The sequence below is a fragment of the Hyaena hyaena genome, unplaced genomic scaffold (genome assembly GCF_003009895.1).
Source record: "Hyaena hyaena isolate Hyena2069 unplaced genomic scaffold, ASM300989v1 scaffold_70, whole genome shotgun sequence".
NCBI lineage: Eukaryota > Metazoa > Chordata > Mammalia > Carnivora > Hyaenidae > Hyaena > Hyaena hyaena.
In genome coordinates this window covers 3,642,672-3,658,511 of record NW_024080701.1, presented here as the reverse complement: position 1 = coordinate 3,658,511, position 15,840 = coordinate 3,642,672, and the positions used below count along the sequence as shown (strand labels likewise).

General features: G+C 44.4%; 1 protein-coding gene across 1 annotated transcript in view; it reads left to right on the top strand.

Moving 5' to 3' along the window:
- Positions 1 to 4,370: 4,370 nt before the first annotated feature.
- TGM5 (transglutaminase 5) overlaps positions 4,371 to 15,840 on the top strand; it is a 30,739-nt gene continuing 19,269 nt past the window's right edge. The window contains exons 1-4 of the mRNA XM_039232750.1: positions 4,371 to 4,380; positions 9,884 to 10,063; positions 10,196 to 10,441; positions 13,293 to 13,411. Coding sequence (XP_039088681.1) covers positions 4,371 to 4,380; positions 9,884 to 10,063; positions 10,196 to 10,441; positions 13,293 to 13,411 — 555 coding nt within the window. The remainder of the gene's footprint in view (positions 4,381 to 9,883; positions 10,064 to 10,195; positions 10,442 to 13,292; positions 13,412 to 15,840) is intronic.

The window sequence follows — 15,840 nt, the reverse complement described above, 5'->3', positions numbered from 1 at the left end:
GTTGTGGACCTTAAGATCACACAATAGTATTATGCCAATTATATCTCAATTAAAAAAATTAAAATATAGTTATCATTATAAATTGGCATATTTGCATCATGGAAATTTTGGAAACTTCAGAAACACAGAAAAGAGGAGCGTGCTCTTGTAGGTTTTCAGACATGGGCCCTTCCTCCTTGCCACTCCTCACCTGCTCAGTGGCTCTGCAGGTTCACTTGGCTTCTCTCACCACCCTCTGACCTCTCCCTCCTCCTCCCCCTCCCTCTCCTCCTCCTTCCCCTTCATCTCTTCCTCATCTCCACTCTCCCCCTCTTCTTCCCCCTCATCGTTCTCCTCTCTCTGCTCTTTAAAATTTATTTTGCTTTAGCAGGCTGCTTTGTGAAGGAAGGTCTAGAGCCTGCATGCCCGACCTCCATCCTGTGTGCTGGCTGCGCCTGTCCCCACTGAATCCCATTGGGCATTTCTGTGGGGCTCTGTCACTGCTTTGTCACTGCTATGTTCCAGGTGGCTCCCACCCACCTGCTATGGGAGAACCCAAGCTGGCTCCTGCAGAAATCTGAAACCTTGCTCCACCTGCCAAGTGCCTGGGCCTCCTTTGTTTAGTCATTGACCCTCTTGTCAGGTCAGCCTGGGGGCCTGGCAGTGTCACTGTGTCACTGGAGAGGAACAGTGGAGAGGCTTCCTACTGGGTCTTCAAGGGCCTTCCATGCGGGCATTAGCCATTTCTACCTTTCCAATTGACCTTTCAAAATTTCCACTCTCCTTACACAAAAATTGGCTTAAAAAACTATACTCTATAGTGTTTTCTTTTCTTTTCTTTCCATGTAGGCAAGCTTGTCTGGCTTCATTTCCCTGCCTCAGTTGAACAGGCTAGACAATCTCAAAGTCTCTTCCAGCTCCAAAGCCCCTTAGGGCCCAGGAAACTGGGGTTCATGCCCCCTGCTACAGAGCACCTTGAGATTAGGTCCTGACCAACCCTGCTTCACTGTCCTCACCCTCTCCTTGTCTCATAAAATCTGGTGTGCTGGCCTCCCAGGCAGTGGTGCCCCCAGATAAACTCTGAAAGAAATGTCCCAGCTCTGGAACAGGGAGCACAAAGCAGACTAGCCCCCAGGTCTGATTGCTGGTCTTCCCCAGCAATTCCCCATGTTGCTCAGTGTCATTGTATGATATAAAGCACAGAGCTCTGGAGCCAGCTGAGTCCTGGGTCCCTCAGGTGCAAGATATTACCAACAATAGTAGCAGCACCAGCCCCCAGAGGGTTGCTGTGAGGATCAAATGAAACAGTGCATTCTAAAGGGCTTTGTAAATTGTGAACTGCATTCACGTGCAGAGGTCCCTGATCCATTTAATCACCTCTCCCGGGTGACTGTCTCCATTTCTGATTGTAGAAAAGGGAGAAGGCATGGGTGCCTGGGTGGCTCAGTTGGTTAAGCGTCTGACTCTCCATTTCAGCTCAGGTCATGATATCTCAGTTTGTGAGTTTGAGCCCCGCATCAGGCTCTGTGCTGACAGTGCAAAGCCTGCTTGGGATTCTCTCTCCATGTCTGCCCCTCTGCTGCTCTCTCTCTTTTTCTCTCTCTCTAAAATAAATAAATAAACATTTAAAAAAAAAAAGAATAGGGAGGAGGCAAAGGAACCCACCTGGATCTGCCAGTTCAGGCTTCTCTTTGCTACTGTCTGGGGGGAAACTCCACCCTCCTCCCAGACCTGGGCACCCATGGAGGCCATGGGCCCTGATTCTACTGACAAGGAAACTGGAACGTGGCTAAGGACATACTGGGAATTCATAGCAGGGCCAAAGGTTAGCATCCTAGTCTCTCTGAGTCTTAGAAAGGCCTGGAGGTACCCAACCCCCATCTTGGTAGAGCTGGCTCAGGGGGATGGCAGGAGAGCCCACACCTCCCTATTTGAGTGTCCCGGGATCTGCTCTGTGCCTCTCCCCTACAGGTCACAGCCCTGCTTCCCTGAAGGTGCCCATCAACTGTGCTCGGCTTCCCTGGCTCTCTTCTGCCTCCCTTATCCTGGATAAGTCTCTCTGACTAGAGTTGCCTCCCTCCCCCAGCACACACACAACCCACACCTTCTGACTAATGGTCTGTAGGAATCAAATGAAAAGCTAAACCTATAAGTCAGCTCCTTATCCCAGTGCCATGAAATAGGCTGTCATCAGATGGCCACTGGACACCTTCCTCTTTGGCTACCACAACTCTTCTAGACCCATCTGCCCTCTCTGCACTCACCTTCCTGTCTCTCCTCACAATTAAGCTCTCCTGCCTATGCTTCCTCCTTCTCCCCAGGTTAACCCATTTCCACTAATGTGGCACTGGGTTCAGGCACTTATCCATTTGTTCATATGAACTGGAAAACTGGCCATCCTTCAGATACTGCATTAAGCACTACACAGGACTTTGGAGTCTGACTTCTGCGTTCAAAATCTAGTTCCACTAGTTCTTAGTGATCTTGGGAAAACTATTTAATGTTTTTAAGGTTCGATTTCCTCACCTGTAATATAGGAACAATAAAAGTACCTAACTCAGGGAGATGGCATGAAGATTAATTGGATAATGCACTGGAACTGAAAAGATGTCACTAGTCCTTCTAGTAGTTTACTATTAGCCATTATCATTAGTAAGCACTGGGGTTAGATTAATAAGATATAAGCCATGCCTTACAGGGAGATTGATGGGGAAATACATCAATTATTTATAATATTGAGTATGAGTAGCCTAATAAGGAATGAAAAGGGGGTGCCCCTAAATGCCTGGTGTGGTAGAGAGAGGGTGTTAGGAAGGCTTCCTGGAGGGGCAGTGCTTGAGCCTGGATCTGAGAAACATGACAACTCAGCGAAGGGCATTTCAGAAAGAGAGCCTGACAGGTGCAAGAACACAGGTGCAGGAAAGCAGGTCTGCATCTGAGAATGGCAGATATTTGGCCTGAATGGACTCCAGGCAGGAAGGAGAGATCCTGAAGAGATTTGTGGGCAATGTTGAGAAGTTTGGACTCAACTCGCTGTTGGGTTTTAAGTCAGGAGCAACTTGGCTGAACTGGCACTTCAGAAACATCAGTGATGGCTCATTTGGAAAAAGGATGGGTGGGAGACTGGTTAGGAGTTGTTGTCCAGGCAAGGGGGTGCTTCAGTGAAGGCAGGGCCAAGGGCCCAGGGAGATCAGGGTAATTTTAGGAGATAATCAGGAGTTGGACTGGTGAGGCTGATTAAGGTTAAGGGAGGTCAGGAAGACAGAGAAATACGAGCTGGCACCCAGGTTTCTCTCAGAGTGACTGGAAGGGCACCATGCTCACTTGTCAAGACCAGAAATGCTGGAGGAAGGGGAGAGGGAAGGGGTGCCATTCTGGAATGAAGGTGGATGGGTGTGTGAAGCAGTGAATTGTCTATGTGCATGGATACAAATACTATTAGAGCAGACTGGGAACAGAGAGAGTTGAAAATACAGGAGGAAGGGCAGATGGTGGTGAGTGAGGATTCTGAGGAGGGAGGTTAAGGAACCCAGAAAGCAGGAAATGCAGGAGAAGTTCCCACAAGAGGGAAAAGCAGGGTGGGGATGGGGTGTGGGCAGGGGCCTTTAGGGTGTCCTGTCCACTCCCTGGGAAGAGCCCTTTCCCCTCCTTCCGTCTCTCTCCTTCCATCTGGACTTGTACTGTTTGTTCTTAATAGAACCAAAGTCATTCACTGGCATTCCCACCTTCTTACCTATTTCCAAAACCCCTCCAGGCATCTTCCCAAGTTTATTTTCTCTACTGCTTTTACTTGAGATTCATCTTCAACTGGCCAGTCTCACCCAACACACTTTCCTGCTCCAAAATGAATACCAAAAAATCATACCAAGGGTGATCCAGAGTGGGTTCTCTTTGCATTTGACATCTAGAAAGTGACCCTTCAGGATAAAAGCCAACCTGAGTTCTAGGCTTGAAAGGCTCTCCTAGCTGTGAGCTGTAGTCCTGGGACCCTGGTATTCCTTCTGTAGGGGCATAGCCCCTTGCATCCCCGGAGAGGCCCCATCAGCTCACTTCTCCCGCCTGGCTCCCTCACTATAGTACAGCACCTGCTGTAGAATGCCCCATTGCCCAAGAGCTATCAAATGCTCAGATGGCATAAGGCCTTGAGATTTCATTGGCCTCCACACTTCCTCCCAGCTTAGCAACACTGCCAAGAAAAACCTGAGGGCAAGTGAGAAAACCAGTTGTGATCTGCCCAGTAAGCAGGTGGCAGTGCGGCAGCCACCCTGCCTTCAGTGTCTCCTAGAGTCTTAAGGATGAAAGGGGAAGCAAAAACACCAGAACTAGTTTCCTGAAGCTCCATGCCACCTAGCTGTCTGTGAAGAGGGGCCCAGGAACCAGAGACAGCGGTCATGGAGCAAGGTAGGGGAGGCCCAAGGGGCTGCGGGAGCTAAGGGAGAAGGAAGACAGAGAGACTTTAGGAAGTCAAAGGCAGAATGGATTCAGAGGAAGAAAGGAGTAAATAAAGAACTGAGTCAGAAAGAACCCAGAAACTTCAGAGTTTGTTGGTAGCCTGAGACCCAGGAGACAAGATGGAGACTGGCTGGTAAACATAGTCAAACAGTTGTGTACCAGCACGCCTGCTTCCATAACCCAATGGGATGGGGCAGGGCCAGGGATTAGTGGGTCAGGGATCCTGTTCTCTGCCACTTGCTGACGCCTTAACATTTAGCGAGTCACTTCTCTAGTTCCCAGCTCCCATGCCTGAAACATGAACGGTGGCGGGTGGGGGGTTTGGGGGGTGAGACAAGACGATCTTGAATTTGTCTTCCAGCTCTGAAATTCTCTGCATCTTCATATGTTCTCTTTTCTCCCACTTCAGAAGGTGTGTTCCTCATTTCAGCTAATCTTTTCACCACTTTTCTCTCTATATCAATCAGCTTCCTCTCTAGAAAGCTGGTTTGAAGATTAGTTGGTTAATTTAAACAATTTCTAATGAGCTCAAAGCTCTACATATTTAATGGCCTCACCTGCACTTACTATTTTTGTTTAAATTTTTTAATTTTGGAGGTGCCTGGGTGGCTCAGCTGGTTACGAATCTGACTCTTGATTTTGGCTCAAGTAATGGTCTCACAGTTCATGATATAGAGCCTGAGAGTTGGGTTCTGCAATGACAGCACAGAGCCTGCTTGAGATTCTCTCTCTTCCTCTCTCCCTCTCTTTCTGCCCCTCCCCCACCCACTCTCACTCTCAAAAATAAATATTAAAAAATTTAAAAATAATTTTTATCTACACAAGAAATATATGAATATGCAGTTGAAGTAAAATAAGACAATAATTAAGGATAAAGTTAAGTCCCTTGACCACCACACCCAACCCCAGCCTCATCTCCAGAGAAGCCACTGTGGTCATATCTAAGAAAAATCATGGTTATTAGTCTTCTGTCTACATATTTATTTTGTATTTATATATATATTCAGTGTAAGACTACCTTTTTTTTGGTATAAATATCATGGTATAATTGCACTGTACATATTTTTCTACACTTGATTTTTTTTCACTCAACAGTATGTTGAGAGAGATTGGAGCTCTCTACCTATGCCAGTTAGTATCTTTAAATCTACCTCAAAAATTTCCACTTTGCATAGTACTCCATAGTACTGGTGTAAGTAATTTATTTATCCATCCCATTTTGATGGGCATTTAGGTTGTTTCCCATTCTCCAGTTATATAAGCAATGCTGCAGGGCACATTCTTCTGTATGCCTCTGTACTCTCATGCGGGAGTGTCTCTCTAGTATTGATACTGAGATTAATTACTTTGAAAATTCTACTTATAATTTCCTTTCTATTTCCCTGATCATTTCACCCCCCTTAATCCCTTCACATCAAGGAGAACAAATATGCTCAATAGTAAATGTACTTCCTATTTGAACATCTCGTGTGTGGGGTGAAGAATAATCCCAGCATTATACGCAGAGGTTAACTTGACCCATGATGTATCCAGAGGATGAGATTTGGCCCCAGTGCTTGCTGTCAGGCAGATGTTGCCATACCTAGTGAGGAGTCTAGGTAATGTGCCCAACCTGAATTGGAGCCAGTTAGTGACCTGTCTAGTCAGCTGGTCTCCAAAAGGGGTGAGCTCTTCTACGACCGGGGAAAGCCAAGTGCTTTCTCAGCTAGCAGTAGGCTGGATGTCCTTTCTGAACATGAGTGATGAACAGCAATGGGCAGCAACTTTTGACTAAAGGAAAGAGCACGGGACTTGGGCCAGTAACGCTAGGGTCAGCCTTAGACAAGACATTTAATCTGCCTGAATCTTGTTTCTCCATCTCCAAGTGTGAATGACATGACATTTCATCCTTCTAACATTGTGGTGAGGACTCAATTAGACAGAATGTCTAGGATAGTGCCTAGGATGGTGCCCAGCACATAGTAGGCAGGCCTTCAATGAGGTGTTGGTTGAATTTGAAATAAATGCAGAGTGATTATGGAAAAAATAGAAAACACTATTCAAACTAGCAAACATCTTTTGATACCTACAATGTGCTGATTATTATGCTTATATTTCTTTTATAAAAAAACCCATACCTGGAGTGCCTGGGTGGCTAAGTTGGTTGAGTGTCCAACTTCGGCTTAGGTCATGATCTAGCAGTTCATGGGTTTGAACCCGTGTTGGGCTCTGTGCTGACAGCTCAGAGCCTGGGGCCTGCTTCAGAATCTGTGACTCCTGCTCTCTCTGCCCCTCCCACACTCACATTCTCTCTGTCTCTCAAAGATAAATGTGTGAAAGAAAGAAAGAAAGAAAGAAAGAAAGAAAGAAAGAAACCCCATACCCATTAGCAGTCGCACCCAATTTCCCCCTCCTTCCAACCTCTGGCAAACCCTAATCTGTCTCTATAGATTTACCTATTCTGAATATTTCATATAAAGTGAATCATATAGGGGCACCTAGGTGGCTCAGCAGGTTAAGCATCCAACTCTTGATGAAGTCATGAACTCACAGTCCATAAGTCTGAGTCCCGCATCAGTCTCTGTGCTGTCAGCTGTTTGGGATTCTGTCTCTCCCTCTTTTTTCCTCTCTCTCTCAAAATAAATAAATAAACTAAATAAAGTGAATCATAATATGTGACTTTTGTATCTGGCTCCTTTCACTAAGCATAATGTTTTCAAGTTTCATCTATATTATAGTATATTCAGCATTCCTTTATGTGGTTGAATAACATTCCATTTTATGGATAGACCACACTCATTCATCCAGTAATCAGATGATGGTCATTTGGGTTGTTTCCATATTTTGGCTATTATGAATAGTGCTGCTATCAACATTCATGTACAGATTTTGTGTGGACATATATTTTCAATTTCTCAGGCCCATACCTAGGAGTGGAGTTGCTGGATCATATGGTAACTCTATTTTTGACATTTTGAGGAACTGCCATACTGTTTTCCAAAGTGGCCATGCCATTTTACAATCCCATCAGCAATGTATAAGCGTTCCAGTTTCTCCACATCTTCACCAACACTTGTTATTTTCCATCTTTCTTATTAAAGCCATTCTAGTCCATGTGAAGTGGTATTTCACTTGCATTTCCCTAATGATTAATGATGTTTAGCATTTTTTATTTGCTTATTGGCCTTTGCATATTTTTTTAGGAGAAATGTCTATTCAGATCAATTGCCCATTTTTTATTTGCATTATTTTTTTAATCATTGGGTTGTACAAATTCTTTATATATTCTTGATACAAATCCCTTATCATATATATGATTTACAAATATTTTCTCTCATTTTGTGGTTGGCTTTATTGATAATGTCCCTGAAACAAAAAGTTATTAATTTGATGAAGTCCAATTTATAGCTTTTTAAATTTTATTGCTTGTGCTTCTATTGTCATATCTAAGAAACCATTTCCTAATTCAAGATCATGAAGATTTACTCCTATGTTTTCTTCTAAATGTTTTATGGTTTTAGCTCTTACATTCAAGTCCTTGATTAGAGTTTATTGTATATGGCGTGAGACTGGGTTAAAACTTCATTCATTGCAAGTGTATAAAAATACAATTAATTTTTGTATATACATATTGTATTCTACAACCTCAATGAATTTGTCTGCTAGTTCTAACTTTGTGTGTGGATTTGTTAGGATTTGCTATATTCAAGATCATGTCGTATGTTAATAAGATAATTTTACTTCTTTCCAGTGTGTGCTGGCTAGAATCTCTAGTACTGTGCTAAAGAGAGAGCCCTTGTTTTGTTCCTAATCTTAGGGGGAAAGTATCTAGTATTTCATTATTAAGTATGGTTTTGACTGGGGATTTTTCATAGATACTCTTCATCAGTTTGTGCTAGTTTACTTCTCTTAGATGTAATTTACTTGTTGTGTATTTTTATTATGAGATGTTGGGTTTTGTCAAATGCTTTGCTTTGTATTTCTTATAATCTAGAATACAGCTGAGACAAAACAGCTAGACCTCTGTCCTCACTGGCTTACATCTTGTGGTGGAAGACAGACAAATAAAACAGTAACTACAAAAATATCTGAATATCCCATGATGATCCTAAAATTAGTAGACTCCCAGTAAAAGTTTGTTGATAAAAATGAACAATTGAGCATGATATTAACTCAATGAAGTAATTAAGTTTCAGTATCAGTGATGCAGTTAAGTACTCTAGGTCAGTGGGAGATGAGAAGAGGGTGGGTCAACTCAGGCAGGCTTCATGAAAGAGGTGAGTCTTCACCAGGCCTTGGAGGCCAAAATTTGGTTAGATATTTTGTTTGGACAGACAGAATGAGAGGGCACTCTAAGTTGGGGTTACAGCAGGATCAAAATACATGGACAGGCAGGGCTACCATTTGCTTGGGGACAGATTGGAGGAGAGGGCCCATGCTGGCAGCATTGAGAAGCAAGAAACCAAGTAAGTGGAGGCCAAGTGTGGAGGGTCATAAGGGTCAGGTTAAAGAGTGTGCCTTTTGTATGGTAGGCTGTAGGGCATCTCATAACTTTTAAAGCAAAGGATGGCATGATTAAATTGTCTTGAGGAAAGATAATCTGGTGATGTGTTAGGAGAGAATGATGTAGGCTATGGTCACTATATGTGAAGTGAGGAGTTCAGAATTATGTAAATACGGAAAGGGTCAAGTGGGCACTAGAGATATTTTAATGGAATGAAGGGACATGTCCACATATGAATGGTTAAAGATTAACAAAGAGATGGGTGAGTCAAGTGTGATTTAAAGGTTGTGAGCCCAGGTGTCTGAGGACCACCGTAGGACCATGGCTGAACATGGAGAAGTCAGAAATGGAGCCCTTCTTGGCGAGACACTCTTGGAGAACAGTGAGATCAGTCTGTGTTTTATTAGAGGTTCCAGAAGGCTGGAACTATCTTCGACTATCCTCAGCATCCCAGCTCCTAGGGGATTAGGCATGTGACATTAGTGGTTGTCAGAGAGCCAGCAAATTGCTGAAAGCACAGCAGCTAACTACCAGATCTGGAGGCTGGTATAGGGGCAAGTGAGACTGTTAACTTGAGTCCAAAAACTGGATGCTGGGGTGAATCTGGAGACATGCTAGGCTGAAGGGAGCAATCAAACTTGACCAGGACTATGAAAGAGGTTGGACAGAGACAGAAATCCATGCACCTCTGGGAGGGCATAAAAGGGGAAGGGGATAGAGGATTATAAAAGCAAGAAAGGGAAGGATGGAGGAAGTAAGAAAGAGGCACTTGCAAGCATGGAGCCTCACTTAATCCTCATACCAACCCTGTACTGCTCGTATTATGGATTCTGTTTTACTTACTTGGAAACTGAGGCTCAGAGAGGCTAAGTTTCTTTCTCAAGTTTGTACAACTAAAAAGTGCCGGTCAGGATTGGACCAGACTCTACAGCCCTGCTCTTTCGTATGCCCCTGGCTGCCCTGTTGCAGGGCTGGAGGTGGCTCTCACAGACCTCCAGAGCTCCTGGAACAATGTGCAGCACCACACAGAGGAGATCAGCTCCGAACGACTCCTGGTTCGCCGGGGCCAGGCCTTCAACATCACTCTGTACTTCAGGAACCGGGGCTTCCAGCCAGTCCTGGACAACATCATCTTTGTGGCTGAGACTGGTGAGGACCCCTGAGGGCTCTGTGTATGCGTGCGTGCGAGCGTGTGTGTGTGCGCGCGCGGACGCGCTTAGGAAGATTCCAGAGGGTTGAAAGTTTATTGCAGAGAGAGCCTCAGTTCTGCTTCCCTCTCAGGACCCCTACCAGACCTGTCCAATGGGACTCGAGCCCTGTTCAGCCTCGCAGGTCATCATGGCCCCAGCCCATGGATTGCCTCTCTGGAGACCAATGGGGCCAGCTCCCTGGAGGTGAGCTTGTGTGCCCCTCCCACAGCAGCCGTGGGCCGGTATCTCTTGAAAGTTCATATTGACTCTTTCCAGAAGTCTGTCACAGCCTACCAGCTCGGGGAGTTCATCCTGCTCTTCAATCCCTGGTGCCCAGGTAAGGCGGGGTGCCTGTGTGTGGGTCCCTCGTCTCTACCCCTTTGTCAGTGCCACAGAGAGGTAGGCTCAAGGATTTCTAGACCTGTTTCCTGACTACCAGAAACCTCTCAATTGCATGCAGTCAGCATTTACTCCCAACCACCAACAAACAGGGCAGGGAAAACTTGCTATTCATTTACTTATTTAGAATTTTAAAAACATGAGCAAAGTCATCTTTACTTAAAAAGAAAACTATTAGGGGGCACCTGGGTGGCTCAGTCGGCTAAGCTTCTGACTTCGGCTCAGGTCATCATCTCACGGTTTGTGAGTTTGAGCCCTGTGTCAGGCTCTGTGCTGACAGCTCAGAGCCTGGAATCTGCTTTGGATTTTGTGTGTGTGTGTGTCTCTCTCTGCCCCTCCCCCATTCGTACTCTGTCTGTCTCTCTCTCAAAAATAAATAACATTAAAAAAAAAAGAAAACTACTGAGACACCTGGGTGGCTCAGTTGGTTAAGCATCTGACTCTTGGTTTTGGCTCAGGTAATGATCTTAACAGTTTGTGAGTCTGAGCCCCATGTTATCAGTGCAGAGCCCACCTGGGATTCTCTCTCTCTCTCCTCTTTCTGCCCCTCCCCTGTTCTCTCTCTCTCTCTCTCTCTCGTAAAAAAATGTTTATTTTTGAGAGCAAGAGAGCACAAGCAGGGGAGGGGCAGAGAGCTGTCAGTGCAGAGCCCAACATGGGGCTTGAACTCAAGAGTCATGAGATCATGACCTGAGCCAAAGTTGGATGCTTAGCCAACTGAGCCACCCAGGCACCCCAATAAAATAAACTTTTAAAAATAAGACTGATATAATTAACTTTGACCATTATTAACATCTATCCTTACCACACATTTTTAAAATTAACTTGAGTTTTTTAATTCTAAGAGTAATATGTATTGCATTGAATATTTGTGGAATGAAACAAAGGGAAAGAAATAAGAAAGATGGAAAGAATGAAGGAAAGGAGGAAAGGATGAAGGAAAGAAAGAAGGAAAGAAAGAGGAAGGGTGGAAGAAGGAATGTATAAAGTGAAAAGTAAAACCTTATCCCAATCTCCAAGTTCCATCTTCCAGAGGAAAATTCTGTTAGCATTTTCTTATATAGTTTTACAAAACTGTTCTATGTTTAATCAAATATGTATTTATGCATATATACATGTGTGTGATTATATAGTCATACCACGAATGGGATTATATACTACATAGCATGCTTTAGCTTGCTTTTTTCATTCAACAATTCAACTTTGAATGTATTTTCCTATCAATATGTTATTTTTAAAATTATTTTTAATGTTTTCTTTATTTCTGAGAGAGAGAGACAGCATGAGCAGGGGAGGGTCAGAGAGAGAGGGAGGTACAGAATCTGAAACAGGCTCCAGGCTCTGAGCTGGCAGTCAGCACAGAGCCCGACATGGGGCTCGAACCCACAAACTGTGAGATCGTGACCTGAGCCAAAGTTGGACGCTTAACCGACTGAGCCACCCAGGCGCCCCTCAATATGTTATTTTTAATGGCTACAATTACTCCATTGTTTGGACAACAAATGTTTTTAACTAGTCTCCTATATATGGGTATTTTGGCTGTTTCCAGTGTTTGTCTTAGACAAAGCTATAGAGAATATCCCAGCAACACCTGTCCCACGATCCCTGTCATTAATCCACCTGGGGACTCCCACACTGCAGCCCTGGCCACTGCTAGTCCCTGCTGTGAGGAAGATGTGTGTGTTCTCAACCATGAATCTGCAGGGCTGGTCACACTGGTGCAAGACTTCATTAAAAGGCATTTTCCCCAGGAATCCAACTCCACCAGAGTCCATGCAGACTGAGTCTGAGGCTACCTCTGAGGAAGTGAGAAGAGTACTTTTACCTATGAGTTAGGTGAGGCTTCCAGACTGTTCCAGGACACTGCAAAGAGGATACCTACTCCTATGGCCTTTATTTGTTCATTCTCAATTTTAAAAAGATAATTTTTTATATCATGAAAACAATATATGTTCATTCCAGGAAATCTAGAGAATACCATTGGCAAAAAGATAAAAAAAAATACTATCAGCATCTTTTAGAATAGCCTTCAAAATCCTTTGCATAAGTATGTTTTAAACAAATGTCAATTCGTGCTGTAACATTATTATGTAATCCATTTAAAACAACATATTACATGTAGATTTTGATGCCTATATTACAATTTTGTAATCTTATATTAATCATGTATGTACAGAATTCTGTGGTGGATGTGGCTTTTTAACCAGCTTCCAGAACCACCACTTAGGTTGTTTCCAGCTTTTCCATGTTGCAAACAGTACTCAAATAAACATCTTAGCATCCAAATCTTTGGGTACTTCCTAAATACTGTCCCTAGATTAAATTCCTGTAAAAGGCATGAGAAGGTTAATGCCAACCCCTAAATTCTGGTTTGCCCTTTTCCAATCAGGTTTAGTTGAGTATAGCAGAAAAGTCATGGAATATGGTGAAATATGGACTCTGTCCAAATTTCACTCTGTGCTCACATGTGATTTGGACAAGTTACTTATCACCTGAGCCTGTTCCCTCAACCTTTATTTGGGACAGGATGTAAATGTGCTTTGCAAACCAAGAAATTCCACCAAAGGTAACTTTTTACTAGTTAGCCTCATGTTCGTATTGAACCAGCTGGTGCTGAGGGGTTGTAGAAGGTGGGTCTCTCCAAGAAACCTCCCCTTTTGCCCCTCTTGGTGTCCCCCAGTGCCAATGCTAGTGCTCAGTTTCCATGGGACTTTGTCTTCTGGGGATGCGGTGAGGCAGGAATGGCATGACAACTTTTTTGCTTTGTGTCCTGGCACTTTGATTTCTAGGGGATTCTGTCTACTTGGACAGTGAGCCCCAGAGGCAGGAGTATGTCGTGAATGATTACGGCTTCATTTACCAAGGGAACAAGAACTGGATCCGCCCATGTCCCTGGAACTATGGACAGGTGAGTCTTAGCCCTATTCATGGCCCATCCAGGCCCTGAGCTCATGGGAAGTGGGGAGCAGGAGCAAGGTGGGAGGGTTTTCCTCATTCAGGGTTCACCCAGAACTGACAAATGGTGACAGCAAAGTGTGAGATGACACTCCAGGGAGCTAAATGAGTTGGAAGGTATTCTCTGTTGATCATATCTGATTTGAACATCAGTATCTAAGGGGGAAAGACAGCTAAAGGCACCCACCAGGGAATTCCACTGAGCATGATGATGAGGACGAAGGGACATGATGATGGAGTGAGGATGGCCATGATGGTGCCTGGGTTTTGTTTGTTGAACTGTTTCCAGTAGGATTCATTTGCCTCTCTCACTTCATCCTCATTACCTAGACCACACACCCTAGAATCAGTTCTCTCACACTGAGGAAACTCATCCCTGACACCTCAGCCAGAAGCAATGTTGATGAGCAGTGATGCACTTCCCTCCTGGTTTCTATTGCTTCTCTGTTTTGATTAGAGATCTTTTTTATTTTTCTTTTTTAAGGTTTATTTAAATGTTTATTTTTGAGAGAGAGAGCATGCACGAGCAGAGGAGGGTAGAGAGAGGGAGACAGAGGAGCCAAAATAGGCTCTTCACTGACAGCAGCAATTCCGATGTGGGACTCGAACTCACGAACCATGAGATCATGACCTGAGCTGAATTTGGACACTCAACTCTAGGCACCCCCGATATCTTTTTCATTATAAGAGTAATACACGGCTGTTTTAAAATTTTTACAAGGAAACGTTACAAAAATGGGTACTTAGAACATGAAGGGCATGCTAAGCACCATCACCAGTGTGGTGTATGTTCTTCTATATTATGTTTCCTCTGCATATTTGAAAATATTTTATGCATAACAATGGAATCATATTAATCAGAATGCATTGCAACTCCTGCCTTATTGAAGGCCTGCCTCCCACATAAAGCTCAGCTTACATCAGGTGCTCCAGGAAGTCCAGCACCAGGACAGGGAAGAGGGTTCTCAAGGCTGAGACCTGGCACCCCAACACTACTGGGGAAAGAAGACCAGTCCTGGCTGCCAGATGGCTGTTGGGTGGGAAATCCTAGGAGCCTTTGTGGAGCCTTGTGTCTGTTGGATATGAGTGCCTCTCCTAAACTTTGCCCAAATAGAACTCTAACACATGTGGCCTTGGGCACAGCCTAGGTCCCCTGAGGTAGCTATTGTCAAGATGAGACCTGACAGCCTCAACTGGTGCCAACTGACCTCTCCAGCTCCTCACTCAGCTTGGGCAAATGAGGGTCTGGAGAGCCCCTATAGACAGGAACTTACCATCATCTGTGAACAACAGAAGTGAGCAATTGCTTTCTTTTGAGCCCTGGATCCTTCCTTTTCTCCCTGTCTCTTATTCAGTGAACTTACATTGAATGCCTGCTAAATATCACGCAAGGTGCAAGGTGCTTAGGGATATGAAAATGAATTGAATGCTGTCCCTGAGCTCATAGTATAGTGGGGACTCAGTCACATAAGCAGGTCTTACCATGCATGGGATATGCAAAGACTGAGATGGGCACAGGATGTTCTGAGAGCCCAAAGGAGGAGCACTTGGTTGGGCATGGAGTCATTAGGGAAGCTTCCTAGGAAAGGAGACGCTTGAACTGACTTAATCAAATGAAAGGTGGGGAAAATATCCCAGGCAGAGGGAAGCATGAGCAAAAACACAAAGGTGAGAAACAGTTTGGTCTGTTGCAGGGTTACAAAGAATCTGGTGTTGCTGGAGCAAAATGATGAAGCAGGAGGTATTGAGACTTGAGGCTGGAGAGGTAGAAGGGGGCCAGATCAGGGAGGGTCTTATATGGCTGACAGGGGAGGTTAGAGCTTTGGTTCTGAAGGTCTAGAGGCCTTTGAACATTTTAAAGCAGAAAAGTAATCTGATGAAACTGTACCTTGGGAAAGATAGGTCAGAGAAGGATCCTATTCCTCTTTATTGTCCAGTGGGAATATCACATGGTGATAAATACATTATTCATTTACTCTCATTCAACCAAGATGCATGGAGTCCCTACTATGTTCTGTGCACTGTCAGGTCTGGGGCATACAGTTGCAAGGACAACTGGAGGGAGACAGAGCATATTCTCAGGCAAGCAAGACAGAGCTTGACTCCATCATTATGACTTAAGTTAAATCAGGCTCAGGCTCAGGGAAGCCCTCAGATAAAATGTCATTCACACCAAGCCCAAAGGACAAGTCAGCCTACCTTGGGTGGGAAGCTTCCATAACTCACACACTATTAGTCATTCCAGAGCCTGATTGAGTCACAGGTGCCATGGCCAGTTGGTGCCAGTACCTCAACAGTAGCTGCCAATTGTGATTTGGATTAGCAGGTGGAGGTAAAAGGTGAGGCAATATGGTTTTAGCAAGAACATCCCACAGGCTCCAG